At 33.4% G+C, this 21,172-nt stretch overlaps 1 protein-coding gene across 9 annotated transcripts in view; it reads right to left on the bottom strand.

Annotated features, from left to right (window-relative positions):
- Window positions 1–5,516: 5,516 nt before the first annotated feature.
- Window positions 5,517–21,172, bottom strand: part of STXBP5 (syntaxin binding protein 5) — a 167,836-nt gene continuing 152,180 nt past the window's right edge. For 6 of the 9 annotated variants that reach the window (XM_082405454.1, XM_082405453.1, XM_082405456.1 and 3 more), the window contains 3 exons: window positions 20,013–20,124; window positions 11,465–11,685; window positions 5,517–9,698 (listed from right to left, as the gene is read on the bottom strand). In XM_082405454.1, the coding sequence (XP_082261580.1) occupies window positions 9,657–9,698; window positions 11,465–11,685; window positions 20,013–20,124 (375 nt within the window). In that variant the 3' untranslated portion in view covers window positions 5,517–9,656. Of the gene's footprint in view, window positions 9,699–11,464; window positions 11,686–20,012; window positions 20,125–21,172 lie in introns of those variants that run through there. The other 3 variants (XR_014248491.1, XM_082405459.1, XM_082405460.1) reach the window with 3 other exon arrangements.

Raw genomic sequence — 21,172 nt, forward strand, 5'->3', positions numbered from 1 at the left:
TGTTCTATGAAAATATATGTTAACTCTGCTATGACTAAACCCCCCCAATGTATTTATTCTCTATACCAGGGAGAAAAAAAATTACGTTTATAAATTTGAATGTATTTATTACAAAAAAATTGCCAGGCACTGGGATTCTGGTTGTTCTATTTTGAAAGGCAACTACATATTAATTTTAATCAGATCTTATATCTTGATGATAGTTGGTGATAAACGCATCCTGGATTGGCTCCCTGGGGTCCCACACCACAAAGATGAAATTCAGTTGCACTAAAGGTGCTTATTAAATTCAAACATGTTTTAATTCATTGATTCTCCATTAATCACTTTATTAAAGACAATGCATCAATTTGTTTTTATCCTGATTATAGCAGTTTTAATATTACCTGATTTGCTGATCCTGGTACTAGATTTGCTACTTGTTCTTTCCTGTTCAAATATATTTCTGATTCACAGAGCTTCTAAGGGACTACTATTTTTAAGGTCATAAAGCCTTGTGTTTGTGTGGTAATTTTGTTTTCTAACCATTTTCAGAGGTTATTTTATTATATCCCAACAAGTACTCTGTGAGGTAGGTAAGGCCAATATTTAGAGCCTAGTTTTATACGTGAGGAAACAGGCAAATAGAGGCTGAGTAACTTGGAAAGTTCACTGGCATAACTAGTACCAAACTTAGGGATGGAAAACTGGCCTTCATACTCAGGCCAACATGCTAGGCATTTGAAAGGAGCTACATATAATGCCCACTTTTGCTAAACTCAGAATGAAATGAGAGGCAAATCCACTTGCCTAACATTTAACCAATAATCACTCATTGAGTTTTGGTGATATCAGGAGGAGTAAATAAAGTTTCCAATAGACTAACCATTAGAAAAGTTATGTAATAAAATCTTATAAATGGATTCACTGCTGTATCTTATCAAGAGGAGTTTTTGTTAGGAGAACCACACCAGGTATTAAGATTTGTGAGCTTCGGGCACAAATTTACAAAGGTAAGTCCGGGCTCACTCATCCACTCCAACTAGTTCAAAAGCATGGATTAAATGTAAAAGAGAAAGTGCACTTATAAGAGGAATTAGTGCAAATACACTAAAAATCCAAACTAGCATTTAGGTAGCCTAGACTTCTATACTTTCTTATCTACACCATGGCAGAGCTTTTATGAACATATTTTTGACAGCCCCTCAGGAATTCTCTGGGCCAGTGGTTCCCATGGTAGAGGGTGCGAGTGAGTTCTAGAAGGGGAGGGAGGCCAGAAAAAGGGACCACCCTACTGGGGAGTGTTTTGGAAATTTGTGGGGCCTTTTTTTTTGTAGTTCTTCTAGTGTATAATCTTAAGATTTACATATTAAAAAACAATTTTTAAATTATAAATCACATTTCATATGTCTAGTGTATTAGGTTATTAGGTCAATTTTTAAAAATTATATATATAGGAAAATATATTATCTATGAATTTCATTAAAGGATAGTAAAGGAAACATCCAAAGTATCTGTGATCTAAATGGGAAACTGGCTCTAGGGTGCTGCTCTAGATCAGGGTTCTCAAAGTATGGTCTATACATCAGTAGTATCAGCATCACCTGGGAACTTGTTGAAAATACAAATTCTTATTACTCCAGACTTACTGAATATGAAATTCTGGGGGTGTGGCCCAGCAATCTGTGTTTTACCAAGGTTTCCAGGAGATTCTGATTCTCAAGCTTGAGAACCACTGCTTAGACTAATGGTACCTGTAGTCACATGATTGTTAAAGGGACATGGAGGTTACATTTTCTGAAATGTAGTTTTCTGGCTTTTACACCCACGTGATGCTAATGGTTTCTTGGAATCTTTGATCTGGAAAGCAAAGTCATCATCTGGTTAACCACCCTAGGGAAGCGGGTGGGCCGGCACTGAGGGCTGCGTGCACGTTCTGTCACCTCACACCCCTCCAGCATTTACGTTTTAAAAATCTCTGCCTCAGCACAGGTCTTCTGTGCGCTAAGCTGTTTTTACTTTATCTGCTGAGATTTTGCAGGTCTGGAGGTCACAAGGGGTCGGGATGGCATTATTGCTTATAAAAATTATTTACAAATTCACCCAGTATTTAGGGGGGGACCCTGAGAAACATTAAGAAATTATAGTATTTCTGTCCAAAATTGGCAAAGAACTGTGCTGGGTTAAAATAAACATTACTAAAGAGTAAAGAGATTTGGAGTGAGAGGCATTGGAGATAGGGACGGGGAAGAGAGACAGAAAGAGAAAAAGAGAGAGGGAGGGAGGTGGGGTGAGAGAAACATTCAGAGATAAACTCAATTAGGGAGAGATGCACAAAGGGGTCTTCTGTTTGGGAGCAGACACACACACACACACACACACACACACACACACACACTCACTGTGAAATAGTAACACTGTTGGTTAACCTTGCATCAGGATACCTGTTGAGAGCTGTACCTTAGGTCTTCCATTGGATGACAGAAATTTGCAACAGATTAGTAAATTAAGGACTTGAGTTTGATATTTAAATGAAGCTCTCAGTCTTCTAGACTTTGCTAGTAACAACATATTCTGTATTACCTGAAACTGTTTTTATTAATTAAATGTGTAGCTTAATGTTGTTGTTTTTAGAAGCAGTTATGAAAAACTATGGGGTTTTGTTTTTTTAAAATAGTGTACAATTGGATGTGACCAAAACTAAAGGTCAGAATATTTCCATAAGTTTTGAGTGAATACATACTATTGATGTAAATTAAAATTTGAAAAAGTAAAATGACTTTGAGAAATCTTTTCTTCTTTAAAAGATTACATTTGTACAAAAACTAAAAAAAGTTTTATGACAGAGCAATCACATTATCTTTTAAAGTAATGGAAGAAAATCAGAATCGTCTTATAAACACCTATGAAGAGTTACAATGACAAATATATTTCTATCTAAAACAGTGGACAGCACTGTACCATTTAAACAGGACACACCCTAAATTAAGGTTCTTTAAAAAGCCATGAACAGAGATACATGAAGATAGTCTCTCTACTTTTTAAAACTTTATCACTTTATGCCTGTATTTTCTGGAAAAATACTATTTCTTTTGATAATATAGCAGACCACTACCAAAAGATCTACATCACTTTACAATAAATAACTTAGATATTTTGTCTATTCCGTATTTAAGATTTTAATAATTTTCTGGATGAAAAGTATCAATCATAAAAATTAACCTTTGCAAAGTCTGTTTTCCCTTGTTACACCATACTGTAAACGCCTCTTGTTAAAGGCTGACAATAAGGTGACACATGACTGCCACCATGTGGGCAGTAAGATGATACAGATTTCAAAATCAAATAAACCTCAATTTAATGAGAATTACCATATTCTTTCTTTATTCTGAAATGCAATGGGAACAATGATAAATAAGGACGTTCGGTCCTCTTTGAGCTACATTATTCTATATCCATTAATGTGATGTTCATTTTTGGTACAAGTAGTTGGACACTGATATTGATAATATCAACTAGCAAAAGGCCATTTATGGAAATTATCTACAACCTTGCTACTCCAAGTATGTTCCATAGGCTAGTGGCATCTGTAATTACTTGGGAGCCTATTGGAGACGCAAAATCAGGCCTCACCTGAGACACCTGGAATCCAAATCAGCATTTTAACAAGATGCTGAGGATTTCCGTACACACTCAAGGCCAAGATGTCTTCATCTACACCTGGTGCCTAGTGTCTGGACCCTCACCCTTTACTGTACTTCCCACTCAATGTAGGGGCAGGTAACTTTTACCAAAAAGTCCAGAACGTTAAGAAAAGTATAGTTTGTTCTACTTGAATTACCTAACTTGACTTTCCCTTTGCAGATGTAGAAATCTATTTTATCTATTATTTGCTGAGGTTAAACTACTGGATTAATTCCACAATTCAGAGAAAAAATTTAAAACAAATATTCCAGAAAAAAGGGCTTATTTAGTTTCAGGAGAGATTAGAATATTTTATTTTGCCCAATCAGAGCCCTTCAGCATAAAGAGACATTCATATACATATATATGAACATTTTCCAGAAACATTAATTTATAATACATTATTTTAAAATACCAGCTTAATGGTATTTATTTACAAAAATATTTCATTACCTAATTTAAACCTTTTGCTGTGATGACAGTTGTAAAGTACAGGAATGCAAAATAACTACAAAGTTTAACACCTTTTTAGTGTTTGCAATAGTGCTCTTTTGTTTTTTGTTTTAAATGAAACAGTACACAGAGATGGGTTTTTTAATCATATTTAAAATGCATATTCCAGCAATCACCTTTGAGATAGTTACTGGACTGAGCAAGATTTAAAAAAAAAGTGCAGCAACTGAAAACTACCTGCATGTACAGTTTAATGTGTACACAAGCTCGAGCTCTATACCAACCATGCTTGCCCCTGAAGTGGACAATGTTAGAAAAACTTAATCTTGCTCTTTTTAATATTGTTTTTGGTGTTGCATTTACAATGAACCAATAGTATAACTAGAAAGCAAAATGTTTTTCTGGTTCTAACTACCACGTTAAGCAGAGGTCACACCTAAAGTATCACAGTACCATTTATTTACAAAAAAAATTTTTTTAAATTTAAAACGTGATTTACCCACTTTGCATTGCTCTCTATTGATATGTTAAATCTGTTTCCACCTCCTTAACATTGTCTTCAGTTGAAGAAAATTTAAACAACACAAAACACATTGCAAAAGTATAAAAAAAAACCCCAAACTCCCAAATAAATAGGATTCCATTGTCATTAGCCTATATCCATTTTAAATGCCTAAGCCAAACAACCTACAATAAATTAATACTGATTTATTTACAACTCATACAGTATAAAATTTTAATTTAAACTATAAGTCTCGTTGCGAAATATTGGCAGAACACAGTCACGATTTTTCTGATGCAAAGAGTGCAATGAAAAGAGCAATTTAATTACACGTAGCCCTGGACTACTGTACTCAATTTGTAAAGGAATTGTGCCTAATAATTTAAGACTGTGTTAGGAACTGAAGAAAGCAATGTTATAACCCTGATAATTGGGAAGTTATTAAAACCATTTAATTCAGCTGAGAAAGGTAAGCGAAAGTTTCCCCTTTGATTTTTGTTGGGGTTGTTACAACTATTTTCTGTCCACAGAAGCTTTAAAACTTGTGGTAACAGTAAGATCATTAAGAGTCACAGGAAAAATCATCCCCATAGCACTTTCCAAGAAATTGATCAGAGTGATGAAAAGTATAATTAACAAAAGCTGTAAACAGTATCTTCACATTAATTTTCAAATGAAAAAAAAATAATTTTGGGGCATAAATTTCAATTCAAGAGAACAAACACCCTAAGAGGGAAAAGAAAAAAACGGAGGACACTTAAGATAGAGAAGTGCTCTTTTTCAAAGTAAGTACAGATTAAAAAGTCTAGGAATATTTGATAAAGTATCAAACTGATAAGGAACAAATTCTATAAACTACAAAATAAAAACCATCATTGACAAAAATACATAAACTCTGTTTTCATTTTTGGAAATTTATTTTTAAAAAAGGTAGAAGAAAATATCTGGAAAACTATTTTAAATATATATATATATTTAAAACAATAATTAAGGTAGGCATCCAACAGCAAGCTGCAGCTATTGAGAAAGATCTTGTAATTATTGTTGTGGGCATTTTCCCCAAAATAAAATTAATATTTGAAAATGCTCAATAGAGGGCTTCTTTTAAACCATAGTAATGATATCTTTCCTGTCATGTGTGAAGACTTTTGAATGATGTATGATTCTTTAAAATTAATTGTATCTCGATATGAGATACCAATATTTCTTATTATAAGCGTAAAACGTAACTTTTTGTATGGATAATATACATACTTTTTAAGTACTTTGACTTAAACTTAACAAGTTCACCATTTTTAAAATTAAAGAGTACATTTATAAAAATTCCATTTTAAAACTAAAAGTATATTCTCTAGCAGTATGTATAAATATAACATGTTACTGTATGATCTTAAAACAAATCTGAAAGTGTTGCAATAATTTAAGACCTAGAACGCTGAAACAAGCAGCAAATGATTTTACTATTTTTTTATCCTTGAAAACTATATAAAACCTTATTGAAGGTTTTAAAACTAAGATCATTTAATTGTTTCAGGTGCAGCTAGCAGCATATTCACAATTTTGGTATGTTTTATACATATGTTATCACTTGATTTGAACGGAGAAATGTGAATTAAATGATAATAAAAAGTTTTCATTACCTAAAAAACTGCAGAAAAAATTCAAGTTTAAAGTTCAGTGCTCTTTATTTTGCAAAAACAAATAAACAAAATCCCAAAAGTTAAAATGTAAAATAAATCTTTGCCACAAAAAATTTACCTTTGGATATAGCTTTTCTAATGTCACATGAGAAAATGCCTTAAGCAAAACATATATGGAATACAGAACTCAGGGTAAAACTTTGAAGTCCATGGTGTCTTTCACATATTTTTCCTTTCCTCAGCTGTTTTCTCATCACCCCCGTAACCTAAAAGTATGTAACACTTTCAGACTTGTTTAAAACACATATCTACATGAAATAACTTCAGAGAAACCTACAATTAAAAAGTTCTAAGCAAAAGAAAATGCTTCTTTCTTTAAAGTACTGTACTTAATTAAATTGTAATATAGTACACATAACATAGACAATTAGCAGCACTTTTTCCCATCCATAAAAAAATCAAATTAAGAAGTTAGTAATAGCTCAGTTATATCTATAACCATTTTTGGAAACACTTTGTACAACTGAAATGCAAACCAAGGGAATTAAGATAATTGAAAACTTCAAATGATGTAATATACAGAAGTTGTCAGAATATAAGGTTTCAAATAACGTTCTAAGCAACTACATATGGATTTTAGTTTGAAGAGTGAAATGAACCAGGTATGTGGTACATATAGGGAAACCACTTCCTACTGACAAACTGCTAATCAGTGAACACTTCAGTGATTTGAGAGTCAAGGACACAGGCAACAAAGAATTATGTTTGAAGAAATGGAGGAAGCACACAAAAATCTTTCATTTTTCTAATATTTTCTATTTTGACTATTTTTTTAAATTTTTGGTTTGTTTTCCTGAAATCTTGGCTTGCTGGTGACTGTAACTTTTTGCGTTAGAAAAAAAATAGAGATGTTACCTCTCAAATTACAATAAATTCCCTGGGTTAGTTTATTACTGCAGACTGTCTCTTATCTACAGACTGAATCAAGTATAACTCTGAGAAGCTTATTTCCTATTTTCAAAAATACTTCAAGCTTTCTAATCCTAAGTGAGTTTCTAGTTTGCTGTGCATAATTTGTAGATTAATTTAAAAATGAAATAAAATAACTTGAAATATTAATTTAAGATTTTCTTATAAAATCCATCTCAGGTAAATGTATCTAACTTCTCTATTTGAAAATAATTACAAGATTGGTTCATTTTATATACAACAGGAAAAATGACAGTGATATAAAAATTAAGTTGATATACAATTAACACAAAATAACACAGCAAATTAAATAATTGGAGCTAATATGCCCTTACATATGAATGGGGAATCAACCAGTATATTACTTTACTTAGTGCTTCTCAACTTCAAATCTGTTAACTACTGATTTTATTGATGACATTCACAAAACTGTACCTTTAAAAAACGGCTTAATACTTCCTGTGACATATCATGGAACAATGGGTTTATTAGATAATATATGATACAAATTAAACAATTTGTAAACTGCTACATGTTCATCATATAGCTGACATTAACTAACAGAAATGTTACTCATAGGTACTTTCTACAAAGTCAAAAACTTTTGAGAATGACTATTTTTAAAATATTTCTTTTGGCTTGATCAGTTATCTCTATCACATATATTTAATCCCTTCCTAATGATATTTAAAGTAAATTTTAATGTAAACTTTCATATTCCATAGTGCACGTTATAAAATGTAAACATAAGAGCTTTATTAATGAAAAGAGTAAAGAGGAAAAATGCATAACAGACTGTGTGAAATTAAGGTGTTCTACAATATACCTTTAATGATCATATGGAATAGAAAAACAACCATCATGTTTGCTATCAATTTGTGCTCTGATTATCTCTTAATGACAAAAGAAAACTGTTTTGAACTATTTTTTATAGAAGAAAATATTTAAATTTCATTAATACTAAGTATAATGCTTCTATATTATTCGTCCTTTGTTGCTTTAAGAACAATCAGTAATAATCTCAGATGAGCCTGCAGAATGAGCTTACCTACTTCAGATCTACCCCATCATCTCTTTTCTGCCTATGTGCTATTCTAGGGACCAATCATTTATTGTCCACCGAGGGTCTCATCTGCTTTATACTCCAATACAGGAATAATTTAGTTACCAAAATGCACATATTTTCCTTTCCTTTTGGCTTTTTAAAACCTTGAAAGGACATGAACAGTTTTACAGTATATTTCTACAGAAAATACTTTGTACGTCATCAGACTAGACTCTTACATAGATAATTATTGACAAAGGATGCTTGTGATTTTTTCCATGCGACAGCATGTGCACTAAGATTTAATTGGCTCATCACCTGAGTGTACTGGAACTGTTAGCAAGTAAAGGGCATATTAAAACGGGAGCTGAACATTTTACTGAAATAATGAAACATTTTTTTAAAGCAATTTTAATTAAATAATGCAAAGGTACATTGGGTTAAACATTTTATAAAAATTCAAGCAAAATTAAAAACTTAGCCAATTTCAACATTTCTACAAATTTAACCAGTAACTATTTTGGTCAAATCCACGTTTAGCTGAATTAATGAGAACAAGGACAAGGGACCTTGAAGTATTCTCCTCACCACAATGGAGGTTTTTCTCACTTTCCACACTGCATAGCCATTACATGGAAACTCCCAGAATCATGAGCAGTTCAGTCATGCTCTACACTTTTCTTTTCAATGAAAAGTGATGTATCGCCTTGTTTTGCTTTTGACAAAATATGGACTAAACACAAGTATACAATAACAAGAATCCAAGAGTAGCCCATACACAAGTCAACTATGTGTATGTTTTTATTATTTAAAGCCCACCATTCAGCTTATCTGTCTAAAGATATGGTAATAAACAGTTTGTGTCTTTTTCACTAATGATACTGATGACCAGTCAGTTGAAGGGAGGGAAAGTCCAAGACAGCCGTTTATAATTCAGTAAGTGACACAAATATAACTGTTTCAGCTTCAGGACTTCTGACTTATTGCCTCTCCCTCAAAGAGGTCAAACAATGATGGCAGATAACGACAGCACAGAATCTTTTGGCATGTGAAAGTTTAATACAGGACTGACCCAGGAAAAGTCCCTGCCACGTCTCCTCAACATCCCTCTGTTTCTTCATTTGTAACATGTGACCATCCTAGCTCCCAAACCGTCAACTCGTAGCTGGCCCACAGCACATACTCCACGTTGAGTGTGTGTGAACACTCCTCAGTTAAAGCCGCATGACTGAGGTCAAACAGTGCATGATTGTGCTAGGAAAGAACAGTATCCAGTGATGAACATCTCTTTAATGTTAACTTTCCTAAAGTGAAATCAATAAAATAAAAAAGGAAAATTCTTTTTCCTTCTGGCTGAAGTTGGACTTAGTTGGATTTCTGGTTGTCAGAACTGGTACCACTTCTTATCTTTGTATTTCAACATCATCTAAAGGGGAGAAAACACGAAAAACACGTTTTAAAAATGCCAGAATAACAACACTTACAACTAGTTGCTATACTTTTCCAAAACATGATATCATTCTGAAACATTCTCTCATTTTTATATTTAGTATTTATATGGAAAGCAGGAAGCAGGAACTGTTCCGTTTCAAGGAAAAAGGAATGCATCTATGAAGAACTAGCCTAGAAGGTCCTCACATTTCCTAAAGACATAAGTAAATTTTGGCTCAGTGCATTCTTTGGTGACCTAAGCTAATAACTTAAAAAATAAGGTAACTTTCAGTTCTCTAAAGTGAATTAAAAATAATGTTTAAAGAACCTGGAGAATGAAAGGCTGAAATTACTACTGCTGCCATCTACAGTTTACTGAGCACTTAACTCTGGGCCAGGCACTGTATAACATACCTTCTCTACATGATTTCACTTGGTCCTCACAACAACTCTTGTCTGTTAGGCATTATTAGTCTCCCTATTCTACAAATGAAGAAACTGAGGCTTATAGGGGTTAACCGTGGTAACACAATGGTGAAACTGGGATTTGAACCCATGTAGTCTAATTAAAAAACCCATGATCTTAACCACCTCAACGTACTGTCTTCCTTAGACTCTCAAATATGGCTCAGGAACGTTTGGTAGAAGGGAAGAGCAAACAGCTAGGGATTGAGCTCTTTGCTAAATATTTTGACTGTAGATATATCTGAGGTTAACTGAACTGTTATATGCCTTAGAGTTCACAGTCAGGGGCAGGGTTATGCCAACAAAAGGCCTGACCTAGACTGAAGGCACTAGCCTGTATCTGAGGTGTGTTGGCCTAGTACAAGGATGCACAAAAGATCTCTGAATCTCTCTGAAAGCCTGGACAAATCTCTCCCAAGTCAAGTTACCTCTCAAACATTCTAGGTGTCAACATTATTGAGCAAGGAAGAGATGACTTTTGACTGAAAAGTTTAAAGAAGAGCTATTACTGACAGAGTGGGTACTCAAATATAAAAATAACCTTAATATGGCTTCTTCAGGTAATACACTCAAAATGCCTTTGAGGGCTAGGCTAGGAACTAAATGTGTGAAGTAGCCCAGTAAAAAGCATCAAGGAGTGGCAGAACTGTGCGTCAAAATGAAGAACGTGTATTCCACCTGACGGCTTTTAAATTCAGTTTTTCAGGGGTACTATTCTGGCTAACAAAGTGTATTTGTAAGAAGGCCAGTTAGGGATCCGCTACTTTACAGCAGCTGTTTTTAAGCTCCACCACAACTTCCTAGTTCATCAAGATGAATTCGTTGCAAAAATGCACATTACTCCTCTGTGTGAACTGGTCTACAGACAGATTTAGTATTGTTTCACTGAATAAAAACATTGGCCAATTTCAGTTATTTAGATCTACCTAAAGAATCAAGAGGCAAATTATTTCCTTCTCTAGGAGAAGTTAGTAGTAGAATCTGAGGCATTTAGGAAAATTAGCTTTGTTGTTCTTATTGTATCCCCTAAGAAACCGTTTGCAAAGCCACTGGCTTTGTTTACAAAAAGCCTGAAGGTGAGTAGGTACCTTCAAAATTTATAAACTTCAGTAAGAGACCAAAGGCTACTGAGACATATTCTTGTAATGGTTCCCTCTGGCGGCAAATATTAGGAATTTGCAACCATACTGAGGATACGTGAAAATTCATATGTAGAAATACAACAGCTATAAAAATACAGTAATTTTCATACTTGCTTTACCTAGGCTTTTTGGCTTAAATATTTGACAGACATACCTCATGAGCATGTTTAGAAAATGAATCTGCACTGGATAACATAGCTGCAGTTCTTTCTTCCAGGTCACTAAGTTTCTGCCCTCTTTCATCTAGTGCCAACCTGGCTCGTGCTAATTCACCAACAACTCCAGATGCTGCTCCTTTCACGCCTTCGATGCCACCAGGGCCAGGGATATGCTGAGCAAGACTTCTTGAAGCCTTTCCCGAGGATGATTCTCCAACTGAATGATTTGATAAATGAAAGAGTAACCCAGAAAATGAAAATTTTTTACTAATAAAATCCTACTACCTGATAGCATTAGAACACACGTGATTGACAATATAATTGAAGTATTTATTTATTTTACTATATAATTACTTTTTTATTATGATTGTTTTAATAATTTGTAGATACTTTTCAAACATACAAAAACACAACGTACATTAATAAATATTCTGTTCTATACTAGTTCATATAATAGAACTTGAGCAAAAAAGTGACTGGTAATTATTTGTTGAAATGAATAATGGGTATACTGATACCACTTTAATAACAGTAAAAAAATCACTCTTAAGTGTCCAAAAAATTAAAGATAAATTAACTTAAAAATATTTAAATTCAAAGACATAGATTTAAATATACATATTTATTTTAGTTTATTTACACCATACTTTCTCTTACTTGAAGTACTATGCTTAGGCTTAGAAGAAAAATGTAGAATTTATTCAGTATTTCTTTTCAGTCTCCAAAAGTTGTAGATAACCACATCCCTTTCTTTCTATCCATTTATCTTGTCACTTACCAAATAGATCAACTTCTACTTTCAAAAGATCTCAGGAATTCATTGCTTCCTTTCCCTTTATAACCTAGACCCTCATCACCTAACACCTAGATAACTGCAAAAGTCTTAAAATACGTTAAAAACTGATGTCAGATTCCCTCTTTCTTCAGCATACATTTCTTTCTTTAGAAATGTAACTCATACCATAAAATTTGGCCCTGAACAATTCAGTAAATTTTAGTTTATTCAGAAGGTTGTGCAACTATCATCACTAATTCTCGAGCATTTTCATTACTCAAACACAAAACAAAACACCCAAACAAACCCATGATTATTAGCTGTCACTTTCCATTTCCTCCACTTCTCAGTCCTTGGCAACCAATAACCCACTCTCTGTCTCCATAAATTTTCCTGCTCTGAACACTTCATACAAATGATTCACACACTGTGTGGATTTGTGTCTGGCTTCTTTCACTTAATGTCAAGATTCAACCATATTGTAGCATGTATCAGTACTTCATCCTTTTTAATAACTGAATAATATTCCATTGTATGGATATGGATATATGACATTTTGTTTACCTGTTCATCAGTTGATGGACATTTGAGTTGTTTTCTTTTTTTGGCTACTATGAATAATGCTGCTATGAACACTTGTACAAGTTTTTGTGTGAACATGTGTTTTCAATTCTCTTGGGTATATACTTAGTAGTGGAATTGTTGGGTCATATAACTTTATGTTTAACTTCTTGAGGAACTGCCAGAGTTTTCCAAAGAGGTTACATTATTATTTTCTTTATTTTATTTCCACCAGCAACTTGTGAGGGTTTCGATTTCTCCATATCCTTGAGAAGATTCGTTACTGTACATCTTTTTGATTACAACCATCCTAGTAAACGTGAAGTGGTATTTCATTGTGGTTTTGATTTGCATTTCTCTAATGACAAAGATATTGAGCATCTTTTTGTGTGTTTATTGGCCATTTGTATATTTTCTTTGGAGAAAAGTCTATTCAAACCCTTTGCCCATTTAAAAATTGGGCTATTCGGTTTTTTATTGTTGAGTTGTAAGAATTTTTTAATACTCGACATTAGACTCTTATCAGATACCAGACTATCTTTTTTGACTTTTAATTCTGATGAAATCCAATTTATCTATTTTTTTTCTTTGGTTGCTTATGATTTAGGTGTCATATCTGAGAAACCATTGCCTAATCTAAGGTCACAAAGATTTATACTTAGGTTTTCTTCTAAGAGTTTTATAGTTTTAGCTCTTACATTGAGGTCTCTGTTCCACTCTGAGTTAATTTTTGTGTATGGTGTGAGGTCGGGGTCCAATCCATTCTTTTGCGTGTGGATATCCATTGTCCCAACACCATCTGTCAAAAAGACCACTCTTTCACCATTGAAGTTTCTTGGTATCCTTGTAGAAAATCAATTGACCATACATGTATGGGCTTACTTCTGGACTCTCAATTCTATTCCATTAGTCTATGTATCTACCCTAATGCCAGTACCACACTCTCTTGATGATTACAGCTTTGTAGCAACTTTGGAAATCAAAATGTGTGAGTCCTATATCTTCTTTCTTCTTTTCAGAAAAAATTGTGTGTGTGGCTATTTTGGATCCTTTCCATTTCCATATGAATCTTAGGAACAACTTGTTTCTTTCTTCAAAAAACCAGCTTGGACTTTGACAGGGACTGTGTTGAATGTATAGATCAACCTGGGGAGTACTGCCATCTTAGCAATGTTAAATATTCCAATCCATGAACGTAAGATATTAATCCATTTATTTATGTCTTAATTTCTTTAAATGATGTTCGAAGTTTTTAGTATATGTTTTAGTATATGTTTTCCATATGTTTAGTATATGTTTTAGTATTTTTTCTTTTTGATGCTATTATAAATGAAATTGTTGGCTTAATTTAATTTTTGGTTTGTTCATTGCTAGTGTACAGAAATGCAATCAATTCTTTATATGGATCTTGTATCCTAAAATCTTGCTGAACTTGTTTATTGGCTAGAATGTGTTTTAAAAAACTTTTTAATTTAAAAAATTTTTTGGTCACGCAGTGCAGTTTGTGGGATCTTAGTTCCCTGACCAGGGATTGAATCTGGGGCCACGGCAGTGAAAGCGCCAAGCCCTAACCACTGGACTGCCAGGGAACTCCCTAGAATGTTTTTTTGTGTGTGTGTGCGTGTGGTTTCCTTAAGATTGTCTATATGCAGGGTTATGTCATCTGTGAAGAGAGGTAATTTTACTTCTTCCATTCCAAACCTGCATGCTTGTACTTCCTTTTCTTGCCTAATTGTCCTGGTTAAAGCCTCTAGTATAATGTTAATAGAAGTAGTGAGACCCTTTGAATTCCTATATAAAATTTAGAAGCAGTTACAAAATTTGGGGGGCGGGTTGATAAGGACTTCATTAAATGTTTATTTGTGTACATGCATATACCAGTTTTGGGAGAAGGGATGTTCTTATTGCATCTTCTACTGCACAAACATGGTATATCTCTTCATTTATTTGGGTCATTAACTTCTCTCAACGAAGTTCGATAATTTTCTACCTTCCCCATGGAGGTCCCTGAACATCTTCTGTTAAGATTTATTTCTAGGTATTTGACTTTTTTTCATACTCTTGTGGTAGGTAGAATAATGGCCCCCCCCAAACCCCCAAAGATGACGGCACTCTAATTCCTGGAACCTGTGAATATGTTACCGTCATGGGAAAAGGGACTCTGCAGATGTGATTAAGTTAAAGACCTAAAGGTAAACTAATTATACAGGTAAACCCAATGTAATCACATGTGTTCTTAAAAGCAAAGAGCTTTCCCCAGCTGTGGGCAGAGAAATGTGGCTTCAGAAAAACAGAGAGATGCAAAAAAGTTGCTAGCTTTGAAGATTAACGAAGGGATCACCAGCTATGGAATGTGGATGGCCTCTAGAAGCTGAAAAAGGCAAGGAAACCATTCTCTCCTAAAGCCTCCAACAAGGAACACAGTCCTGGTAACACACCAGTGAGACCCATGTTGATTTCTAACCTATAAAACTGTAAGATAATAGAATTTCTGTTGTTTCAAGTCACTAAGTTTGTGGTAATTTGTTATAGCAGCAATGGAAAACTAATACAAAGAACAATTTTTAAAATTTCATTTTTTACTGTTAATATGATATGATAAATTTTATTTTTATATGCTGATTATAACTAGTCAGTTTACTAAACCACTATTTCTAATGATTTACCTACAGATTTTTTAGGCTTTCTAAATATGTCATCATATCAAACATTCACAAGTGATTATTTTGTTCTCCCTATCCTATTCTTGTACCTTTTCTTTTTAGTTCCCTTTCCACACTCTCTAGGGACTTTAATACATTGTTGAATATATGTGGTAACAGAATTATATCTCATACCTTATCTCAAATGAAAAATTTAAAATATCTTTTAATGTTCCTGTACTAAGTGTGATATTTGCTATAGAGTTTTGGTAGTTAAATGTTGTATCATTTGTAGCTATAATTTATCAAATTACTTTCTAGGAATTTTTATCATGAATGGATACTGAATTTTAACACATCTTTTTTGCATTTATTGTGGTGGTCGTATGATTTTTCTCTTTAATCTGTTAATGTGGTGAACTACCAATTAACTTTTTTAAAAATAATAAATCAGCTTTGAATTCCTGGAACAATGCAAACTTGGTCTTGACATATCATCTGCATTGTGATTAGATCACACACTCTTAATTCTAATCCACTGAAATCTGTTGATTTTTTTAAAAAATCATCTAACATAACAAACTTAAAAAAAAAAACCCTAACTTTTTGTAATGTAAGTTTCAAACATATAGGAAAGTAAAAAGAATTGTATAATAAACATCCATATATCCATGATCTAATTTTCGTAATAGATAACATTTTTTTTTTGCCATTGGACTGTGTCTGTATATATATAATTTTTGAATGGAATACTTAAAAATTTATTATAGAAATTGATATTTTACTCCAAAATACTTCAGTATTCATCTATAATTTCCCTACAAATATCAATAGAATACATTTTATGAACATTCTGTATGTGTTTGAAAATGTATATTCTGTAATGTTCTTTAGGTTTAAGTTCCTTCATTGTGTTCTTAATATCTTCTGTACCCTTGCAACCTATTTTTGTCTGCTGTTATATCTCAATCAATGGATATATTTTAGAAGTCCCCACTATGATTGAGAAATTGTCTCTTCTAGCAGTTATGTCCATATTTGTTTTCATATATACTGAAGTCAAAATATTAGGTATACTTAATAATGCCTTAATGTTTACTCTTTCTGATATTAACACAGTCGTACCAGGCAGATGATTCATTTGCGTCTGTGCTTTTCTACCTTTTAAAATTTCAATCTTTCTGTGCTCTTATATTTTATTTTTTATTAAAAAAATTTTTTTTAACATCTTTATTGGAGTATAATTGCTTTACAATGGTGTGTTAGTTTCTGCTTTATAACAAAGTGAATCAGCTATATATATACATATATCCTCATATCTCCTCCCTCTTGCGTATCCCTCCCACCCTCCCTATCCCACCCCTCTAGGTGGTCACAAAGCACTGAGCTGATCTCCCTGTGCTATGCGCTGATCTCCCTGTGCTATGTGCTGATCTCCCTGTGCTATGCGGCTGCTTCGCACTAGCTATCTATTTTACATTTGGTAGTATTTATCTCTTATATTTTAAATGTGTCTTCTGTAAGCAATATACTTTTCCTTCTTTTAAAATTTAGTCTGATAGTCTTTATCTTTTAACTAGAATATTTATTCTACCTACATTTACTACAGTTATTTATATTTAAGTAAATCTACCATCTTTCATGTGCTTTCTAGTTATCTCACCTGTTTTGTGTTCTTTCTTCCCTCCTTGTGGAAGGACTATGATTTTCCTGCTATTCATCAAGTTATGTACTACTTTTCTAGGTTACAGAGGTCACCCTAGAAATGACAACAAGAATCCTTAACTTATTAATGCTAATAGATACTTTTTACAAGTCTCTCAAAAAATGCATGGATCTCAATCACCTCAAATCCATTTATCCTTTCTAATTCCCTTGATTTTATGCAATATTTTGGATCACACTGTTTATTTATGTGTGTATACACATACCACAAGACTTTGCTTTACAGTTTATAAAGGTTTCAGTAATTATAATTATGCATGTATTTATTACTTTCTTTCCAAAGCATTGTTTCCTATATTTCTGACATTCCATCAAGATTATTTTCCCTCTATTTAAAGTACATCCTTTAGCATTCCCTTTAGTGTGATAGTGAGGCTTATTTGTTCACTTGTCTAAAACTCTCTTGTTCTTGAAGAATATTTTCTTTTCAGTATAGAGTTCTAGATTAAGTACTATCTTCTGATAATAGGATGATAGAAGATCATCCTATTACCTTGGCTGTTGAGAACTCAGTCCATAACTTGTTAAAAGGTACCTATCATTTTTCTCTAGCCACTTGAAAGTTTTTCTCTTTGTTTTTGATACACATTATTTTCATGTGACCTATCTAGTTGTGGATTTTTAAAAAATATCTTTCTTGGAATTAATTGGCTTCTTAAATGTGTGAATTGCTGTCTTCTATCAATTCTGAAAAATACCCAGCCGTATCTCTTTACATATTGATTCTTCATCACATTCTTTCCTATCTCCTTCTTGAGAAGGTCTAACATATGTTAGCCCCTCTCACTGCAACTTCTATTTCCTTTATCTTCTCCTATGTCTCTTACATCTTTTTGTTTCTCTGTGCTACATTCTGGATGTTTTATTTTGACCTACGTTTAAGTTATGTAATTCTTTCTTCAGTTGTGTCTAATTTGAGGTTAAATTCATCCACTAAGCTTTTAATCTTGGTTTTTGAATCTTTCATTTCTAGAATTTCATTTTAGTCTTTTACACATTTGTTGTATTGATTTTATAGTTTTCAGTTACCTGATAAAATGTTCAGGTACAGTATTGATACTTATCCTCTTGAACATAATATGAATAATTATTTTATAGTCTGTGTCTGATGATTCCAATATTTGAAGTACCTGTGATTCTGCTTTGGCTTTTTCTGTTTTATTGATCATGGTGTTGATTCCTAGTATTCCGGATTACCTGACTATATATTTGAAAAATTATTTCTAAAAATGATTTGAGGACTCTGAATATGTTATCTTTCTTTAGAGAACATTTTCATTTGAATCTGCCAGTTGCTGGGGACTTTAGCAGTTTGCAAAAATCTTAATTAAAGTTGAAAGTTTTCTGGGCCACTCAGATCATCTCAAGCTGAGCTCAAAGTCTGTGTGTCTGTGTGTGTGTATGTGCTGATTTACTTCCAGTTCACCTTTACTCTTAAGCTGTGGCCCTTTGGGGTCCTTGCAAAGAGAAAGAGTTACTTATCAGGGTTCCCATCTTAGCCAATTCTGGGAGCCTACCTTGCTAGTCCTAACACAGTTTAGAATCTGAGCTTGCTGCTTTAGATTAGCAAAGTACTCCAGGGTAAAAGTGGCCTCAGGTTGCCACGCTCACCACCTTTCCCCACGGATACTGTCTTCACTATACTGTTAGCTCTTCCATGTTTTTGAGAAGTAAAAAATGTATATATGTTTGAATTTTGTATAACTTTGTCAGTTAACCGCAGTAAGAATGTTATTCTAAAATATCCGTCCCGGGCTTCCCTGGTGGAGCAGTGGTTGAGAATCTGCCTGCCAATGCAGGGGACACGGGTTCGAACCCTGGTCTGGGAAGATCCCACATGCCGTGGAGCAACTGAGCCCGTGAGCCACAATTACTGAGCCTGCGCGTCTGGAGCCTGTGCCCTGCAACAAGAGAGGCCGCGATAGTGAGAGGCCCATGCACCGCGATGAAGAGTGGCCCCCGCTTGCCACAACTAGAGAAAGCCCTCGCACAGAAACGAAGACCCAACACAGCCATAAATAAAATAAATAAATTAAATTAAAAAAATAAAATAAAATATCCGTCCCCCGTGACTTGAAGAACAGTCTTCATTTTTTAAATGAATTAAAACTGACCAATCCTCATTACCCAGATGACTGAACAATCATTTGGGTAAGTTTTTAAAATGAACTTGCACTACACACTTACTTGCTGGTATTTAATCTTACAGTCTTTCTAGTCAACCAAACAGAAAAGGAAAATTCTAAAATATTCTAGCAAAAAAGAAAGAATAAAAGAAAATAAAAATTCAAGGATAGCTAAGAGCTCCAATTTGAAAGAAAGGTCAGACATTCATTGATTCATTAGTTCATTCAAGGACCAATTTCTGATCTGTGCCAATTCTATGGAAGGTAGTAGATGAACCAGATTTTATATTTTAAATAACCTTCTAAGTGCAATGAGACTAGTTCTGGAAGTTTTGTAAGATAAAATAAATGTTTACGTAAAAACTTTTCAAAGTTAAGGTCATCAACTAAAGTCAATTACAGAATTAAAATAATGAAGATCATATTTAATGAAAGTCAAAAAATATTTTTTAAATTATTCATTTAAAGCTGTGAATATTCCTTTTTAGCCACCTGAAGCCATTCCGATTTTGGTTTCCAGAGTAAACTATTCCCCTGACTTGAGTTAGAATATGGCAGAATATAATTTTATGTATTTTGCTAAAACATTGGGTCTATCAATTGTTGTGACAGAGAGGAAAAAGGTGAACATAATTTATACATGTAAGAAAAATTTATATGGCTTGAATGTTTCTGTTTTATAGACATATTATCCAAATTAAATAAATCAACTTACATAGTTCTTCTCTATCAAGAGATTGTGCACCACCTCCAAACAAGCCTTTAAAGAATCCCCTGTTTGGTGCTTCAGGTGTTTCTACAGGAGTGAAGAGTTCACCCAACATTTCCTTTAAAATCAAAACAAATTGTAATTGTTAAAGTTTCAGGGACACTAAACTATAATTCACAAAACCATCACTGTAAACTCTTTAACTCAAACTTGTAACATTACCTGTTGAGGTTCACAAACAATGAGTACACTTCAAATGATCAGATCTAGAACATTCTGACTTGGTCAAACAGTAAGTTATTAAGACTAACTTGACTAAGAATAACTTGCTGCTTGCTACTTTGGCTAGATTACTTTTTTCACATTTTAAGCAAAGATGATATTCCTGCTTAAATTGTAAGGAGATTCCAATCTTAATGACAAAGTGTTCATATAACTCTTATCAAGAATTGGTAACTGGATTAATAACTAGGTCTTCTTACATTGGAAAGAAGAAAATCTATTAGTAAGTTGAAAAGTCCAGTGTAATGATGATACACAGTCTTGGAATTATCCAAAATAGCTGAGTCAGAAAATTAGTAGTTTAGAAAGACATACATACTTCTTTTTTCATAAACATATGCTGGGAAGAGAATTATGCCAACATAAACCTGGAATTTCAGAAATCTGGCAGGGAGATGGAAAGGCTTCTTTTTATATTGTCAGATTTTTCTGAAATTTTTGTCAATATTCTTCAGAGCACAGAAATGGTAAAAGTAAGTCAGGAGACAAGAAAAATTGCTGATATCTTACTGACTTTGTAGATGAGACATAAAGAGGGAAGAGGAGTTTCTATAAAAAAAAGGATGGTAGCAATATTATTTGCAAGGCAGTTTTGGGAAGCTTTAGAAGCAAAATAAAAGTATAGTGAGGCTCTGGGATTGCATTTCTGCCCATTAAAGAGAAGCAGCTATGATACAAAGGACAAGTACACCACTGGTTCCAGGTAGTTCTGTTGTATTCTGATATTACATTATTACAGTTGGAGCTAAAGTATGTATTTTTTAGAGTTTCTTCCTTAGGGCTGGGCTAAGAAAGTTAATAAAGGATGTCCAAAGATTTTACATTTAGATATAGCTGTACACATATATATATTTTTGGCCGCACCACGCAGCTTGTGGGATCTT

The sequence above is a fragment of the Balaenoptera borealis genome, assembly GCF_965194805.1.
Source record: "Balaenoptera borealis genome assembly, chromosome: 9".
Lineage (NCBI taxonomy): Eukaryota > Metazoa > Chordata > Mammalia > Artiodactyla > Balaenopteridae > Balaenoptera > Balaenoptera borealis.